At 36.5% G+C, this 18,138-nt stretch overlaps 1 protein-coding gene across 3 annotated transcripts; it reads right to left on the bottom strand.

Moving 5' to 3' along the window:
• Nucleotides 1–5,779: 5,779 nt before the first annotated feature.
• LOC121410650 (kelch-like protein 2) lies at nt 5,780–18,138 on the bottom strand. Of its 3 annotated transcripts, none has more exons than XM_041602877.1 (3): nt 18,071–18,138; nt 10,171–10,266; nt 5,780–8,912 (listed from the first exon to the last, which is right to left on the bottom strand). In XM_041602877.1, exon 3 carries the CDS (start codon nt 8,882–8,884, stop codon nt 6,956–6,958), a length of 1,929 nt encoding a protein of 642 aa, XP_041458811.1. In that variant the 5' UTR covers nt 8,885–8,912; nt 10,171–10,266; nt 18,071–18,138; the 3' UTR covers nt 5,780–6,955. The 3 variants fall into 3 exon arrangements, with proteins under 3 accessions (XP_041458811.1, XP_041458812.1, XP_041458813.1); XM_041602878.1 differs by lacking the exon at nt 18,071–18,138 and adding an exon at nt 10,817–10,983; XM_041602879.1 differs by lacking the exon at nt 10,171–10,266 and having other exon boundaries at nt 18,071–18,132.

The raw sequence follows: 18,138 nt of genomic DNA, 5'->3' as shown, positions 1-18,138 counted from the left end.
CATTATATTTCTTTGTGGAAACAGAAAAAACAATTTGAAAAATATGACTTTGACATGATGTTGACTGGAACTTTGTGATCTCTGTACAAAGCAATAGCCAAATACCAAATTCAGTAGTCAACAGGTTCACGGGAGTTGGAATTTTCTTTGACAGGTATCCAAATTTCTTGCTAGGTTTCCACTTTGTTTCTTGATTATCAATGTGACTTTGTTGGAGTTGCATTAATCTACACAGACTGTCATGAATACAAAGAAATTTTAAGTGACTTGGCCAAGTAGATTCTTGTGCATACATGTACAGTACTTGATACAAGTTGCCAGTCAGATGTTAATATAATTATACATATATTTTTTGTTTTGCCAAAATGGATGCTGTGATTGCGGCTTTGGTTCAAATAAATATTCATGGAATATTCAGTAAATTATTAAGAAATAATCTTAATAATTTGGGTTATTCTTTAAATTCATAAGGCAAACCATTTAAAATTTTGCCTTGTTTTTGTGAAAGATTCCACAGCATTTTATTGAAGAAAAGGTTCCTTCCAAGATTCAACAAACACATTTTTGTGAATTCTAAGTAAAGTAACAAACCTTGTTTCATTTTACTCCTTCATATCGTGATCAATGTTTGTTGTTCTGGATGGCTCAAACATATTTTGTGTATTCAAGCCATCTTGAGTATGAATCTGCCTATTTGCCCAAGGCTGCACACTTGACATTTATAAGATGTACATGTAGTTTGTAGAAAATATTATTTTGGTCTTTCATGATGATACATGTATGTAGCTTGATTCTGTTTCTGAACTTTTGAAGAAAAAAAAGAATTATATGTGTTGATTGATTCAGAATTTTCATTGTAGCGAATATATGTAAACTCATGTACAAATAAGTAAAGAAGGTAATGTATATAATTAAAAGTACAAACATTCAAAGGTGTTTATTTTCTTTCATTTCTTTAATATTGGTGAACAGTGTATCATATATACTTGACAAACTGACAGCTTGAGCTATTGATACATGTATTTCAAGGATCAAATGTAAATTTGTATTGTATGCTTAGAAAGAAAAAGTTATTTGATGGTATACTCATTCAGTATGAACTCAGTCGAGACTGAACAACAAGTTTAGTCCATACTTTTGTGAATTTTGAGTTTCATCTTCCTCATACAATGTGTTTTTACAAAAATAATGTGCAAAAGGTTTACAGAAAATTGAATTCACATCTTATCATTTCACTACGAAATTAGTTTGGACATTTATACGAGAAGTATTAAAATCAACCTACCCGATGTGAGTAGGCAGAGGACTCCATAAAAGTGTTGAATGAATGTTTCTCTCGCTTTCTGTATCCCCCCCTCCCTCAAACTGCCCTTTTCCCTCCCTGCCCCTCTGGTTCCATGATATCTGCTCCAGTGACAATTGCTCTGATGGAAAATCTGCACATTACGCGAAACATAAAACCTAACCTCCAATACTAAATAAACCATTATCATGATCTTTACATTATTCTGAACCAAAAATCCTTACAATCCTATCTCTAATCCTATGCCTTCCGAGACCGAAGCAATTGCCCCAGGCCAGGAGCAAATGTCTTGTCCCCGCCCCTCATCGTGCATTTTTCTCTCTCACCATCTCTCTTGCTCTATGTATCTTGCTGTCTGACCCCCTCTCTTTCATTGTCTTTTACCTTCTATCTCGCCATATTTCTCTTGCTCTTCTCATCCTTCCACTCTGGATGCCTCTCACTCTCTTTCTATACACAACAAAAAAAGTAAGTCCCCCCTACATCAAATTGATGTTACTTTTGAATGGAATTATTTTGAGATATGATTTTTAGTAGGTGATTTTCTACACTCATTAAGCAACTCCTGGTGAAAATGAGATTGATCGGTTGTGTCATGCATGAGTGATTAATGATTGGTGATTGATGATTTTTTTACCCGATTGCTAAGAAAGCATGAATGCTTGTAAGCAAGCAACCAGAGGACCGACGGCTTAAGGTCCCCTCCCAAGGACCTGGTACTGAGGATTATTGCCTTACCAAAGGGCACTAGCGCACCAAGTGGGAATCGAACCCGGGTCACCGGAATACGAATCCCCCGCTCTACCAACTGAGCTTTCGCGCCTCAAATTAATTAACAAGTGGAATGCCTCTGGCCGTCTCACCTGCATCACGCGGTTCAATATAGCAGCAGTGCTGACTTTGAATACTACTCTAACTCGCACAAGATGTTCAGTGATACATGGTTACTCTTATGTCCACTTTTTATGAACTAGACCAATAAAATTACAGAGATATGATGGTTATTCAACAAAAAACCCCAACATGGCCAAAGTTCATTGACCTTACATGACCTTTGACCTTGATCATGTGACCTGAAACTCGAACAGGATGTTCAGTGATACTTGATTACTCTTATGTACAAGTTTCATGAATCAGATCCATAAACTTTCAAAGTTATGATGGTAATTCAACAGATACACCCAATTCGGCCAAAGTTCATTTACCTTTGACCTTGGTCATGTGACCTGAAACGCGCACAGGATGTTCAGTGATACTTGATTACTCTAATGTCCAAGTTTAATGAACTAGACCAATAAACATTCAAAGTTATGATGGTAATTCAACAGATATCCCCGATTCGACCAAAGTTCATTGACCCTAAATGACCTTTGACCTTAATCATGAGACCTGAAACTTGCACAAAATTTTCAGTGATGCTTGATTACTATTATGTCCAAGTTTCATGAATCAGATCCATAAACTTTCAAAGTTAAGATGGGAATTCAACAGATGTCCCCAATTCGGCCAAAGTTCATTGACCCTAAATGACCTTTGACCTTGGTCATGTGATGTGAAACTCATGCAGGATGTTCAGTGATACTTGATTTACCTTATGTCCCAGTTTCATGAACTAGGTCCATATATTTTCTAAGTTATGATGACATTTCAAAAACTTAACCTCAGGTTAAGATTTCGATGTTGAATCCTCCAACATGGTCTAAGTTCATTGACCCTAAATGACCTTTGACCTTGGTCATGTGACATGAAACTCTAATAGGATGTTCAGTAATACTTGATTAACCTTATGGCCAAGTTTTATTAACTAGGTCCATATACTTTCTAATTTATGACATCATTTCAAAAACTTAACCTCAGGTTAAGATTTGATGTTGACGCCGTCGCCGTCGGAAAAGCGGCGCCTATAGTCTCACTTTGCTTCGCAGGTGAGACAAAAATGACCATTTTTGAAAGTCACAAGAGTCGTTTTCCAGATTGTGCAAATACAAAGCTGGGCAAAAGTAGTTTTTAGGTGAATTTTATGGTGTTATGCTGTTTTACTATCCATCATTTAGCCACTCCACACACAATTTTGATATTGTAGGTTCATGGTTGAGTGAGCACAGTGTATTGCAGGGGGGGGGGGGCTTCAGCCCCTCACTTTTTTCCAAAAGCATGTACATAAATGTAAGAATGATCATACGATTGTGATTTGTTGCATGGTCAGCCCCCCCCCCCCTCCCCTTGAAAACCGTTCCCCGGGCCCTGTATTGTGACGTATCATCAGGGGTTTATGGTAGTATCCTCTAAAACTTGTTAGATCATGTTAAAATTTGAAAATGTTGTCTCCCCCGATTATAGGCCCCTCCCCCATTTCAAAATTCTGGATCCACCACAGATTTGCCCATGAATTAAACTGATTATGAGAAATTGTTAGGGAAAGAATGCATTTATGCAGTATAAAGAGTATTCATTCTAGTGACTAATTCATTCCTCAGTTTTCGAATGTGCTCGCTCAACCATGAAAATGTTTAAAGTTCGAAAAGTGTGCAGTGATAGAAATGATGGATGATAAAAACAACAGCAATTAAAGTCACATTTGAAACCGAATTAGCCCCTAATGTTCACTTTATTACCCTTTTAAAATGAGTGTGACATTGAAAATACAAATTTTCCCACTTTGATGCGTTCTCACTCATCCATAAATAAACAAATCGATTTCATTTTTGCACAGAAAGACTGCCCATAGGTTGATAAACATTACTGCCAAAGACATTGCTAAAGACAGCCGTGAAAAAAAGTTCCACCACATTGAATAAGGGGTTACTTATTCTTAATTAAGCATATGCACCTTTAATGTACACAAGTCTATGAGAGAGGAAGTCAAAATTTTAACAAATATGAAATAAGGGTTTGTTTCATGGATGGTTTTTGTTACTTCTGCCAACAGTTATTTCATGAAACTTCGCACGTCTTCAGAGTAACACTATCCAAAAAGCTCGCACACCTAAATAACCATTCGATACGGCACAGAGAGGGGCCAAGGCCTTGAACTTTCTTCTCATTTGCATAATTTTCAATTATTGTGTGATCACTGATGCATTAAACATCAGGATTTTCATAAAAATCAAATCAAATGAACTATGCAAGGTTTGTGACGGATATCCATAGTTACAAATTTCAATTTTTCCAATAACTTAAAAAAGAGCTTATCACATTCCACATGTTCATTCAAGCGTGAATGTTTAATTAAACGCCTTTGAATCATTGAAGCATGTTAATTGGTCATGAACATAACGAAAAAGTTGAGAAAAGATCATTTTCAGTTACCAAAATGAAATACATGCCTATGATATTTGAAAATCGAATTTTTTGTTTTCAATAGATGTTCATTGAACCGTGAAATGATGAATATTGTTGAAGATGCTCTTCCAAAAAATAACTGTCATCATATTCTATCATTTTTATTGATAGAAATGTTTAAAAAATTCAATTATAGCAAATTTGGACTTGTGTTTATTCAACCGTGAAATTTAGCCAAAAAAGTTGAATCATCTTTTAGAAAGTACCTTTTACAAGCCTTCTGACTATTTTTCATGATGAGAATGTGGAATTAGCTCCAATAAAATGGAATCAAAGTAATGATATTTGGCTTGTGACTTTTGAAAAGTGACATTTTTGCCTTCTGACGGTGCTCACTGAAGCATGACGTAAAATACGTCCATAACATTTACTCAGAGGATAGCTTATAAAATTACCTACACGCTCATGTAAAAATATATTAAAATCTCGCATTGGTTCGGAAATTATTGATGTTTGTTTAAGGGGGAACTTACTTTTTTTGTTGTGTATATATCTCTTCCCCTCAAGGATCATTTATGCTTTGCTCTCTCAAACTCTTCCCTTTCACCCTAACTTGTAAATTATGTGCCGTCACTAAACAACACTGAATTTGCAATGAAGAACATAATTGGCAACCCAAAAAAAAAATCAATTTTGATTTTTGATTTGATTTGATTTGAACTTATTTCTGCACTCAGCATAAATATTCAACATATCATTTTGGTGATACAATTAAGTTTTACAAAACAAGTTAAGAAATAGTCATAACAAAGCAATGAAAAATTAATATAAAAAAGCAGCAATATTCAGTGAAAATAAAATAACAGTTTAAACGAATGCAGGAGACCGCCATCGTGAGCGGTTTTTATTAACTCTGGGAGATTAATAACAAACCTGTTTTCTTGTTGGGCAAGAAATTTCAGGGATCAGCCTATCAGTAGGGCAATTTTGCACTACAATGTACAGAGTATTCAAGAGGTCTTTGTCCAATATTGGTGGATCAAAACAGCAGGTTAGTCCATGACTCTATCTGGACAAACAACACATTTACATTTTTTCATCAGATCCCAAAACTTCGGACAAAACTGCTATTCAGGTTAACCAATTTCTGACAAAAACCATTTGGCTGTTTTTTGTCATTTGGTGGGCATTTTCAATACTTTCATTATGTTCTTGAAGCCTCCTTAAGGAGCAAAAACTCCTTCTTTTGTATCAAATTTATTACTTACAAAAAAATTTGTCCAGAATGTTGTGTAACTAAACAATAAAGACCCTGAATGAAGCAAATAGTGAAGCTAGAAAACATACAGTAACTCAATATTTTTACAAATTTTCACTGCTTGTCAGCTAAGAATTTTGCTTGAGAAAAGTATTACATGTAGCTTCAAATGCAGCTTAATTGTGCTTTTCTCCATTTTGAAGTTGGTGACGTCATTTTATGTAAGAATGGTTGTGGTTACATAGTTATGTAAGAAGAACTGGATTTCTATTTTTCCAATAGATTTTTCTTCACTTTTATCACTTGGAGATATTAGGAAATAATTTCCTGCTTAAACATGTACTGTAGTTTGTTTAAACCAACAGCTCTGGGTTTTACTAGATTTTATTACCTGCTTTGTTTGGCCCAGCATTCCTTTTCTACATTATATGCATTCTGATAGTTATCTTGACATACCAGTCTTGGTCAAATAAAAGCAAAGAAATGACCCCAAAACATGGTGGTTAAGAGCTACATTCTTCATCCATTAAGCACAAAATAATGCCAGTGTCATTTTCCTCTGCAAATCTAAATCTTCTTTGCACAAGAATAGATTCATGACATGATTGATGCAAGAGATTTTTCTAATAATTGGACTGTGCTGTTTTTCCCCCCATCATTTGCATCCTTCGCAAATTCTTTGTTGGGTTTTGGATTTTTGCTGACCAAGATCTGAACATCTTTCACTAAACACCTGTATTTCATTACCAAATTGAATCACAGAGAGTTGCAGAGTGAGGAACACTCAAGATTGCTCCAAATGTTTTGAAGGTATCAAGTGTTTGACCCCAACTCCTACAAAAACTTAATAAAATGATGCATTTCAAAACAAAATTGCTAAAGATATTGTACCCCTCAAAATCATAATTTCTGCCAAAACAGATATAATTTTACTCTCTGCAAATAAATGTTAATGAAACAATCTCAGAGGAAAGAGTTATCCTGATTTGACACTTTTCACCTGTATACACATCTACCTTTCAGTTTACCATATCATCTGTGCAAAGAGTACAGGCAATCTTTAGCAATTTTTTTACCAGGCTACCAGGCACTCAGCCAGAATATTGAGAACATCATGGATAATATGGTGGACCTAGATACCTCTTGATCATAGCACATCCATGAAAGCAAACGGCATGTGGCATGGGTTCTAGAGTGTCCCAAAGATCCAGGTCAGGATCATAAGCCTCCACTTTAGCAACATGCTGCCTCAACTCACCACCAGTCACATAGATCTTCCCTCCAACTACTGTGGCACTAGGCGTATTCCTTTTGAATTTCATTGACTCTGCCTTTGTGGATATGAAAGTCTCTGGATCATAGATGGCCACTTCTTTCATGCGATTACCACCCAGGATGAAGATAGAGTCATTGAGGGCAACGGCAGGGAAGAGTTGACGGTTGAGCCCAGAGCTGGGGATGGTGGAGCATTCAGCTGTCTCTAGATCAAAACACTGTACAACACACATCAATCTCACATTCGTCAACCATCCAATGATGTAGAGCTTTTGGCCAATGGCTACAACAGCCATACCACTTCCAGTTGGACTGATGGAGCCTATGATGTCCCATTTGTCCAATGCCGGTGAGTATCTCTCAATCTCAGTTAGTGAGCTATCGGCATCTTCTCCACCTAGCACATAAATATGGTGATCATGTCCAATTGATGTGTGATTGAAACGAGGCAGTATCAGGTCTTGAACCCTCGACCATCTATCATGTACCTCATCATAACGCCATACCTCTGAGATATTTCCTTTGGTGCGATGAAATCCACCAGATACATAGATAGCATCATCAATGCTTGCAGCTGCATAGTCAGAGTGGTCGAATGGAAGGTTAGCCATGGGTGACCATTGGTTAGCCTTTGGGTTGAAGCAAGATACATCGGTAATCCATTCTCTATTGTCTACCATCCCACCAACTACTACCAGTACCTCAGTCCTCATGGAATTTCTTGGTTTCAGGAGGGGATGATCGCGACGACTCCCATTTCTAGCAAGTTCTTTCAGGTTCTGGGCATCTCTGATCAGCGACAGACACTTTCCATTGCCATGCAGGAATTGGTATGAATTCATAGTCTGAGTTAAATATTCATTGCTCACTAGAGGAAGTCTCACTTTTGCAAGAACTGATGGCAAAGACTCGATATGCATTTGATCATTTAAAGCCCACTGTAGTACAGCTGCTAGCACCTCATCCTCTTTCAAAACATTCAATTCATTGCTACTAACGAGGCGTTCTAAGACCAATGCATTTGACTGTAGAAACTCCTTGCAGGATGAAACATTTCTAAAGTTAGTTAGAGCATAATTCCAAGCCTGGGTCCAAAGATCATCACAAAGGTAAGTTTCAGCTAGCTGAATGATTCCTAGGCAATTCTGCGGTGTAAGAGAATCTTCCAAGAACTGACAGCAAGATTGTATGATATGGGGATAGTTCAAGAAGTGTGCTGAAGCGAGAAGGTCTTGTACTAAATCACTGCTGATATTGACTTCACATCTATAAACCGCATGGATGATAGAGTCCAAAGCAGTACCTTTGATGTTGGTCAGTTCAATACGATCACTGCGACTCTCCTGGAGATCATCAGTGAACATTGCACCAAAGTAAGGGCTGCTGGCAGCAAGGACTGCTCTGTGACAAGGGAACGCTCTTTCATCAGAAGACACCAGTGTTACATCCACAAGCTTTCCTGCAAGACGGAAGTCATTCAGTTCTCGTAAGAGTTCACTTGATTTATGTGGATACTGGTACTTCTTTATCTGGATGTCTTCCTCCTTGCATGTTAACTCTTCAGTTCTCAATCCACCTATGTCTTTGGAGCTATTGCATCCATTTTGTTGATGCAAAGTAATGGTATTCTGATGAGTCTCTTCAAGGTCAATAACCTGGATGTCGTTCAAATTACTTTGCTCATTATCAGGCACACTACCATCTCCCATAGCCTCAACATCTGGATCACACTCAAGATTCTTGAATGGTGTTTTTCCTTCTGCCATGGTAGATCACTCAAATGATATCCAAAATCTGAAGAAAATTGAAATGATAAATCATAAGGTGTTCATTACACAGTAAACAATTGCATGGAATTTCAATCCTTTAAGAGGAAGTTCATCCAAAAGATAAAGGAACTTTGATAAATGAAGAAGAATTAGAGAAAGATAGTGGTGGAAGTTTGAAAAAAATCCATCAAAAAAATAGAGAATCATGAATTGTCAAAGTTTTGAATTAGTGACCTATGTGAGCAGCTGGGCCCTGGCCAATATGAATTCTATAATTGCCTTTTAAAAAATATTTTGTGATGACTGAAATGTTTCTAAAGAAGCTTGCATAAAATGACTTGTCTTGCAAATGTAAAGATAATTTCCAAACTTCTGAGAAAATGGCATTAAATAGGAGTTCACCACATTACACATAGAGCTGCTGCTCACATGATCAGGGTCCCATACACAAAGGTTAGCAATTCATTGTACACTTGATTTTTAAGATTAATTGTATATTGTAGCTAATGCAATCAATCGTAGAAAAGTGTTCTACGATCATTGCTAAGCTTTGTGTTACAGGCCCCAGATGTTTCTTATAAAAACCTAAAGAAATCTATAATTTGGTTTATCTTTGTTGGATATTTAGCATATCTTCATAATAATGTTACTTTTCTGACTTCAATAAAATCAACTGTATGTCTGGTTGAACCTCCCCTTCAAAGTACGATATTGACAAACAAAATCAAGTCCTACTCTCTAAAATCAATGTAAATCATACAGACCTTCTGGTGATATAGAGGATGTGCAACATTTGAAAGCTGAATGATACATATCCAATACCACTCAGGGCTGCTGTTTATGTTTTAATGATTACACATCATGCAATTTGGATGTTTTGACATTACACTGAAGAGTGATTATAAGTGAGTTGAGAAATGCACTCTCAACAAGTTTTAAGTAAAAAAGAGATTGAAATGTAAAGATACAGTGGAAAGATTTATTCAATGAGAAAAGTGACTGATGTTTGTCAAAATAAATTACCCTGAGCCAATATTTTTTTAAGGGAGTGAAAAGCAATTACATAACAAAAGTACTTTTTCCTTATTATTAGTGGCTAAGGTGGCTTGAACGCAGTGAGATATTCATAAAATACAGAGGTATAAATCAGCAAAATAATAACCAAATTTGTCACAATGTTTGAATTCTCAATAGATCTACTTTGTCCAACCCTCGCCCTTTCATTAAAAATAATATAATATACTTGGCCTCATACATTAGACTCCGCATTCTTTATTACTTACCTTAATTATCTCCAACAGTCTAATCCATTTTCTTCTACTCTCCTTCTGCCTTTGAGGACAGTCCTCTTTGTAGACTACAGTCGTATTTTACTGAGGCTGCAATCACAAAAACACATGACATATTATATGGCACGATTTCCATACGTACCACCGCTTAAAGTGGGAAAAAAATATGGAGGTTTAAAATACATATCTAGACCTATGGCGCCTGGTAAAGACGTCTGTAAGGATGATGATGTCATCCAAGATGCCAACTCACCATGAGCAACGAAAGGATTGAGGATGACTAGGGTATGTTTTGATCATCATTTGAAAGAAATTAGCAGTAACTGTGGTCTAGGGTACAATATTTCTGAATTCTATATATTTTTTTGTAAAGTTGGATGTAATATCTTTTTTATAATGTGAAATTTCATTTAAAAAAAAGGATCCGAAAATCGGTTTTCCGCCGTATATTAGACCTAACGTTGCTAATGCATTTTCATTACAATAGGCCAACAACTTGAGTCTATGTATTGGGTAACCCAGGGAGACCAGGACTTGTCCGTGTAATACTAGGCAGACATATGCTCTCCAAAATGGGGTAGAATGGGGTCGCAATAGCACTCCAAATAAAAGGGGAAAAAAAAGTAAAGTATGCACTTACCTTATATGGATGAAGGTCTATTGTGAAACAGAATCCTGACATCGAGGCACAAACTGGACCCTCAAAAAGGGAAAAGTACTGTCTCGTTCGTTCTCCTTCTGTCAAAATTGAAAACAAAATGGCCGATCAATACCGAGATCGAAGGAACGCGACAGAGGTCTATCTTTTCCTTTTTTTGAGGGTCCAGTTTGTGCCTCGATGTCAGGATTGTGTCTCGATAGACCTTCATCCATTAGACCAAAAGCTTCAGTCTCTGTATTTTGTAAAATGTCAGAAATTGTTAAATAAATCCCCAGAAATGAGTTATTCCTGTCTATTCATCTATATCAATTGAGTGCATAATTTATTTTCCCCCCTTTTTTGGAGCACTATTGCAACCCTATTCTATCCCATATTGGAGAGTCCGGCTTGCTTCGTGGGCCGGAGCTCCCTGGGTTATGTATTACTTTTGAATAACTATTGGTGAGTTGACTGAGCCGACGTTGGTCGTAGTTCAGCGGAACAATACAGTCACTCAGACTGAAGCTTTTGGTCTACCCGTCCCTGGCTCCATGGAGATTAAGCACGTCTGTGATATGACATTAATCTCCAGGCACTAACACGTATTGCGAGGTTAGTATTAGTATACTCTCCAGGGGCCCGTTGCAGAAAGAGTTGCAATCGATCGCAACTCTAAAAATCATGCGCAACTTGATTTTCAACCAATCAACAGCGCGCATTTTAGACGCAACTCTTTCTGCAAAGGGCCCCAGGGCTAGGCTTTAACTTAAGTATACACCAGGGTGATCAGATTTCACAAAATGAAATACGGGACAATCGACAAACAAAGATCAACAAAGAAGCCCACACACAGTGTTAGACTTGTCAAAAAAAATATGAAGAATTGGAAGGGAGGGTGAACGAAAGAATGAAAGAGAGAAAGAAAAGAGATGAATTGAGAAGGGAGCGAAATGAAGGAAAAAAATAACAGAAAGTTAGAATAAAAGATGGATGAAAGAAAAAATAAAAGAGATAAAAAAGTTTCCATCATTCTTTGAAATGAATATAGAAAGAAAGAAAAAGAAAGGAAGGGAAGATGAATAGATGTGTGAAAGACAAAATAAAGGAGAGAATTAAATGAAAAAAGGGTAAGAAAAAGGAGGAGGAAAGAAAGAATGAAGGAAAGAAATATGTTTCCTTCATTCTTTGAAAGAAAGACAGGAAAGGAAGGAAGGAAGAATAAGGGAAAGAAAGAATAAGGGAAAAAATCAAATAAAGAAAGGAAGAAAGAGAGGGAGGGGAGAATGAAAAAAGGGAAAATAATGGAAGGAGAGAATTAAAGAACGAAAAGAAGCCAAGCAAATTTTTAAGGAGAGAAATAAAAAAAGGAAATTTGATATAGAAGAAAAGTCAGAGAAAGAAGGAAAGAAAGAAAAAGGAACAGAGAGAGAGATACAAAAGATGTTCAGGAAAGAAAGATAGGAAATAAAGATAGATGGAACAAAAAATGGCAAGCAGGAAGGATAAGGGAGAAAAGAAAAAGGAAAACAGTTTCAAACTTCAAGCAAACCAAAAAAAATCAAATCATCTAATAAACAAAAATCATATTATTTTGTGTTTTTAAAAATGTATTTAAACAATTTTAAAAAGTAAAATGTTTTAGAAATGAACAAAATTTCAAAGTGAAACATAACATTGTCAAACTTAAAAAATAGATGAAACATCTCGGCATCGTTTACACCAAGACTCAAAACGAAAGCTGAAACAACTAGATCTATGAAAAGTCAAAACTTGTTCCTCCGATTACATCTCCAAATCATTAATCTGAGAATAAATAATATAAATATAAGAATTTCCAGCCAATTTTGTGATTATTTTGGTGGAAACAGTTTATCATGTGAGATTGTTTGCACCATTGAGAATTTGCTCCGATCCTACATGCCTAGCTAGTAGCCTGCCACACACAGGCAGGAGGCCAGTTCGTTAGCACCGCAGAACTTGCAAAAGTTTACAGTTATCGATTTAATTGTCTCTGCTTCGTCAACTGTTGGTTATTTAAAAAAAATTTGTCACTTTTAAATTTATTAACTACATTTTGTTCAATGTTCTGAAATACGGGACAAATGGGCGTCCCGGGAAGGGTTTGTCGGGATGCCGGGACAAAGGAGCAAAATACGGGACAATCCCGGGAAATATGGGACGTCTGGTCACCCTGGTATACACAGTTGTTGTGTGTCCGGACGATCAATTTTAGAAAGTCATTTGGAAAAAATTACAAGCGAAGTTTTATCAATTTTTAGTACAAAATGTTACGAAATATTATAAACAACATAATAGAAGATGATTACAAGTATTGAATTCATATTTTTAGTGTAATCCAAAGACAAAAAGATAAACTCTCCGGACACCCGACCCCTAATCCTACCAACTTCAGCTGGGCCGGGCGTTAGCACTTGTTCACTGCTACCATCCTGCCTGTCGAGAATCTGTAGATATGGTAAGCCTAAGCAATGCTGTATTGAGCACACACTTTAAAAAATCATTAAAATATCACTTTTGTGACCAAAAATTATCAATTTCCATACAGTTGCAATTCAATTTTCATTAGTAGCTTGGAATAATTTTTGTATTGACCAGAGTGCTCAAAAACTTGAATTTGGGGCATATTTTTGTGTATGCCCTCTATTGGTGGAAAGTAATATGGCAAGAAAATTTTCATTTTTCAAGCTCTATTTTTAATAAAGAAAAAATAATTTAAAAAATAAAATTTAAAGAGCCAAGTTATATAATAAAAAAGCTGGGCATTATCGTGATATAGGGAACCACCGTTCACTTCATACAGCAGCGCTTTATTCAGTCACACGCACGGTTCCCTATTTCCACCTCCATTCACTTTGTACACAAGTGCGCGTACACAAATTTACGAGTGGTTCCCAAAACCACTCCTAGTACCAATGAGGTCCAAACATTAACATGTATGGACCTCATAGGCGACATTACCCAAAAATATGGGTTAGACAATGCTGTTCTGATTTCCAACCCAAGACTTTGGTAAATGTACGCCTTAATACAAATTGGAGTTACGTGATATGACTTTCATTTGTTGGGGAGACATTAAAAGTATTAATTAAGTAGTTCAAATTAAAATATATTATCATTAAACTTACATTTCAGGCCCTTTTTGTTGATTTTCGGTGAGCGTTCCACACAGCTGCGACGAGTGATCAACTCCGAAGTGATACGCGAACTGGTCAGCTGATCGGTCAGGTGATCGGTAGATTATCTTTTTGTCAGACGTTCATAATTTATGTAAAGCGTATCAATCTTCAGTATCTTGATTCCAAAGTATCAGTATTGCAGATAAATGTCATTATTGATTGGAATCAGTGGCGGATCGGGGGGGGGGGGTGGGGGTGGGGGTGAGCATTTCTGCCCGATCCCCCTATTGAGATTTGTAGTAAATATTTTGGAATTAAATACGTTGTTCATACTAGTTATGCGACCCCTCCCTTATGATGATCACAGCATTATTTGTAATGGGGATATTTCGTTCATAATTATTCTTGTCTCTTCTTTCTCCTTTTTAGCCTTTTTTTGCTTTTTAAAACCTTTTTTCCTTTTTTTTTTGGGGGGGGCTCGCCAAATTTTACGTGGGTCAAAATTACCTTCATTTTTTTAGTGACAATCTTTTTTTCATTTGTCCAGTTCTACGCGAGACAAAATTACCTTCGATCATTATTATAGTTAAAAACTTTTTTTTATTTTTTATTTATTTATTTTTTTTTTGGGGGGGAGGTTGCCAAATATCACGCGAACGTTTGTCAGCTTTTACTGTTTTATTCGACTTATAATCAAATATTAAATGGGGCTTACCACAGTTTTTTTTTAAGTCAATTCATAAGAATATTCCTCCTCGGGATTTGAGCTTTCTTTCATGAAATATCAATTTTTTTCATGATTACCAAAAATACTTAAAATTTTTTATCGGTGTATGCCTATAAAGCTTTAGCTCATGCGTTGCGCCTGCCATATTTTAATGCTGATCAACTTTATGCTTTTAATGAATTCCTAAAAACAATAAATTCTCAGATCATCAATTTTGTCGCAATCGAATAATTCGATTGCGTCTCTCTATCAGTTTTGAATATTCATAAAAAATATCAGCTCGTGCTTTTTGCTCATAATATTTTGATTAGTAAATTCTTCTCTTATATAATCGAGTCGGATAGATAGATAGATAGATAACTAGAGAGAGAGAGTTGGGGGGGGGTCCCTCAGCTACTTGTCCTCGCTTATTTGTTATTATTTGTTATTATTTGTTATTATGCTCATGTTGTGAGAGCTTTGTGTTTTCACATTTTTTTCTTTTTCAACCTTTTTATTGTCTCGGAGCTTCCCTCTATTTCTTTACACTATATTATAATGTAGTCCTGTTTCAATCATTGGCGGCGGAAGCCCCAAATTTTAGGAGGGGACAACCTAAAAAATTTTGACAAGCAAAAAAAAAGGCTCTCAACCCAAACATTTTAGGGGGGACGTAGGAAAATAAATTGACAAGCAAAAAAAAAAGGTCAACAACAAATTTAGGGGGGAACGTCCCCGCTTCCGCCGCCTATGGTTTCAATTCTTTTTTTGTTCTCATTTCAATGAAAACATCATTATTAAACTGACGTACATGTAGAAGACTTTATTACGAAATTTTGACATTGTTTTGTTTCATTTGTTTGGCTTTCTTTTTTTCTTCTCCTCATCTTCTTTTTCTTCTTACTTTTTCCCTTTCCTTATTTTCTCTTCAGTATTTCATTCAGGTATCCGCCAATTTATACAACACCAAGCATATAGAGGCGGATAATCAGTGAGGGAGCATGACGGTGTGCCGCTCTAAAAAAAAGGAGGAATATTGGAAGAAAAAAAAGAAGAAGGGATGGGGAAAAAATAAAGAAAAAAAAGATGATGATGGCAATGACGATGATGAAAATTATCTTGGTGATGATGATGGTTGTGGTGACGGTTGTGGTGATGATGATGGTGATGCTAATGATAGTGGTGATGATGATGATGACGAGATGTAATTTTGTTATTTTGTCTGAAAAAATTAAGTAGTGCAAAGTTGAATTCATTTAAAGTTTATTATGAAAATAGCAGAAAAAAAATTGGTATGCGTTCGAGGAAAATCCATCCCCCACCAATCTTTTTCAAAGGTAAGATTTTTTTTTTTTGCCCGGGGGGGGCCACTTCCATTCACGAGTGGATACCATGCGCGACCATGGGGTCTCGAAAAGCACCCTAAACACGTAATTTCCATATTCTGAAAATGCACCCCTTAACAAGTATTGGCGTGTGAAACCCTACCCTTAACAAGTATTGGAAACAAAACGATACTCTTGGCAAATATTCCCTGAAATGAACCCCTAAACAAGTACAGGAATGTTTTATTGTTACGGGTCCTTCGGTCGTCGGCTTTACCTTATTTGGTTTAGTACGACCCCACCTTCTACACCTCGCGCAAATCGGACTCTAAACACGAAGTGTTGGAGCAAAAAGGACATCCTTTATAAAACATTTTGATTTTGTTTTATCATCCCCGCAAATTAGACCCTAAACACGACGGTTTTCCTAGCGAATTAATAGATACCCTTTTTTCGTTATTTTTGTGTTTTTGACACCCTTATCACGTTACGTAGGTAACGTGCCCTATCGTGAAAAGGACATCCTTTTTACGTTTTTTTTTGGTCGCGCATGGTATCCACTCGTCAATGTAAGTGCCCCCCCCCCCGGCCCCCCGGGTTTTTTTGTGACGGCGTAGGCCTTTGCAAGCAGCTATTATTATGGTAAAAAAGTAAATGAAATGTCAAGAAATACATGATAATGATTTTTATGGTACATTTTAGTAGGCCTATATCAATTCATACTTGTTATCAAAAAGAAAAAAGTGGGTCGTTACGGACCATTAAAAATGGGAAATTTGGGCATTTTATATTTAGGATAGAGCAACTGCTCGTTATAGACGTCACAATAAATCAAGCTTCTAAATTCTATCAACTCCATTTTTTGTCAAATAACACCTTCATCGATATTTTGAAATGATTTTTCTCATATTTTCATCATCTTTTTATCAGGGTGAAATTCCCTTTAATTTACAAAACAGATTCGCAAACAATATCAAGAGTAGTGGGAGGCAAGGGTGGAAATCTAAGGTAGGGGACCAGGGGCTGGAAAACAGGCAAAAAAAAAAAAAAAAAAAAAACTAACAAAAAAAAAAGGAAGGTTTATCACCCCCAAAAGAAGGTCGTCTCGTCCAAAATACATGTTTTACTTCGATTTAAATGATGTAGGCCTATTTCTTTCCATCATATATAAAAGAACAAAAATAGTAGGGGGACATTTGATAATGTGCCCCTACTATTTTGGGTTAGGGGGAAGTGTCCCCCTGGGATTTGCGCCCATGTGGGTGGGGGGTGCTGCACCTCCTTTCGGAATCATTATGGAACAGTGTGAATAGTCGCTGTGATTTCGATCTCATACCTATAAAAAAAAATAGAACAAAAGAACGCCTTGACCTCAGGCCAAAATGCCTAACAATTTTTCCGCGGCATTAACAACTCTCGTAAGGGGCGCTCCATTTATAAATAGAGTTGCATGTGTAGCTGTCTATGGCAACAGAATCCATCGCAGAATTGAAGCCAGAAGCGTGGGAATTTGGCAGAAAATTCAAGAAAAGAACCGGTGAGTACCGATTTAAGAGTAATTATATATTCATTAACATTTATTGAATCATAAGAATAAAGATTTTTTACGGAAAGAAAGCTTAGTTCTAAGCTAGGGCTGCCCAAATGCGCGTGAGTGGAGTCTCAGTTTCTTAACACGGGTAAGTATTGCGGTGTCGCCTAGAGTGCCCAAAACCACGATTTGGCCAAAAGCTGTAATGGAAACTGACGGTGTAAAAAAATTAAGCATTTGTCCAAAAGAAAAAGAGAAAACAATCCAAACATTGTCAACCTTATTTTGCCACACATAGAGATGTAACTGAGAACAAGGTTATATCATAACCTTGTTCATTGAATGAGTGGGCGTTAGGTAAGATAGAGTCTGACGCCGATTTCAGTGAGTCGGACTGTAATCAGACTCTACAATTGTTAACCCTCACCAGATCCAAGACTACTGCAATAAATTTCAATTCAAATCGAACAAGGTTGAAAGAGGAAATTCATGCAAATCCATAGACCATCTAAAAACAAACATGACCAACATTTATTTTTTTAGAATTTCATTTACCTTCGAAACCTCCATTATTCCACAGCCTAACCAACTTCAGATCCCTAGCCAGAGAGAAAAAATATGAT

This window comes from Lytechinus variegatus, chromosome 3 (genome assembly GCF_018143015.1).
Source record: "Lytechinus variegatus isolate NC3 chromosome 3, Lvar_3.0, whole genome shotgun sequence".
NCBI lineage: Eukaryota > Metazoa > Echinodermata > Echinoidea > Temnopleuroida > Toxopneustidae > Lytechinus > Lytechinus variegatus.
This window is presented reverse-complemented; position numbering and strand designations above follow the sequence as displayed.

Excerpts from the sequence above, each read along its gene's own strand:
- LOC121410650 (XM_041602877.1), bottom strand. The coding sequence starts at position 8,884 with ATGGCAGAAGGAAAAACACCATTCAAGAATCTTGAGTGTGATCCAGAT.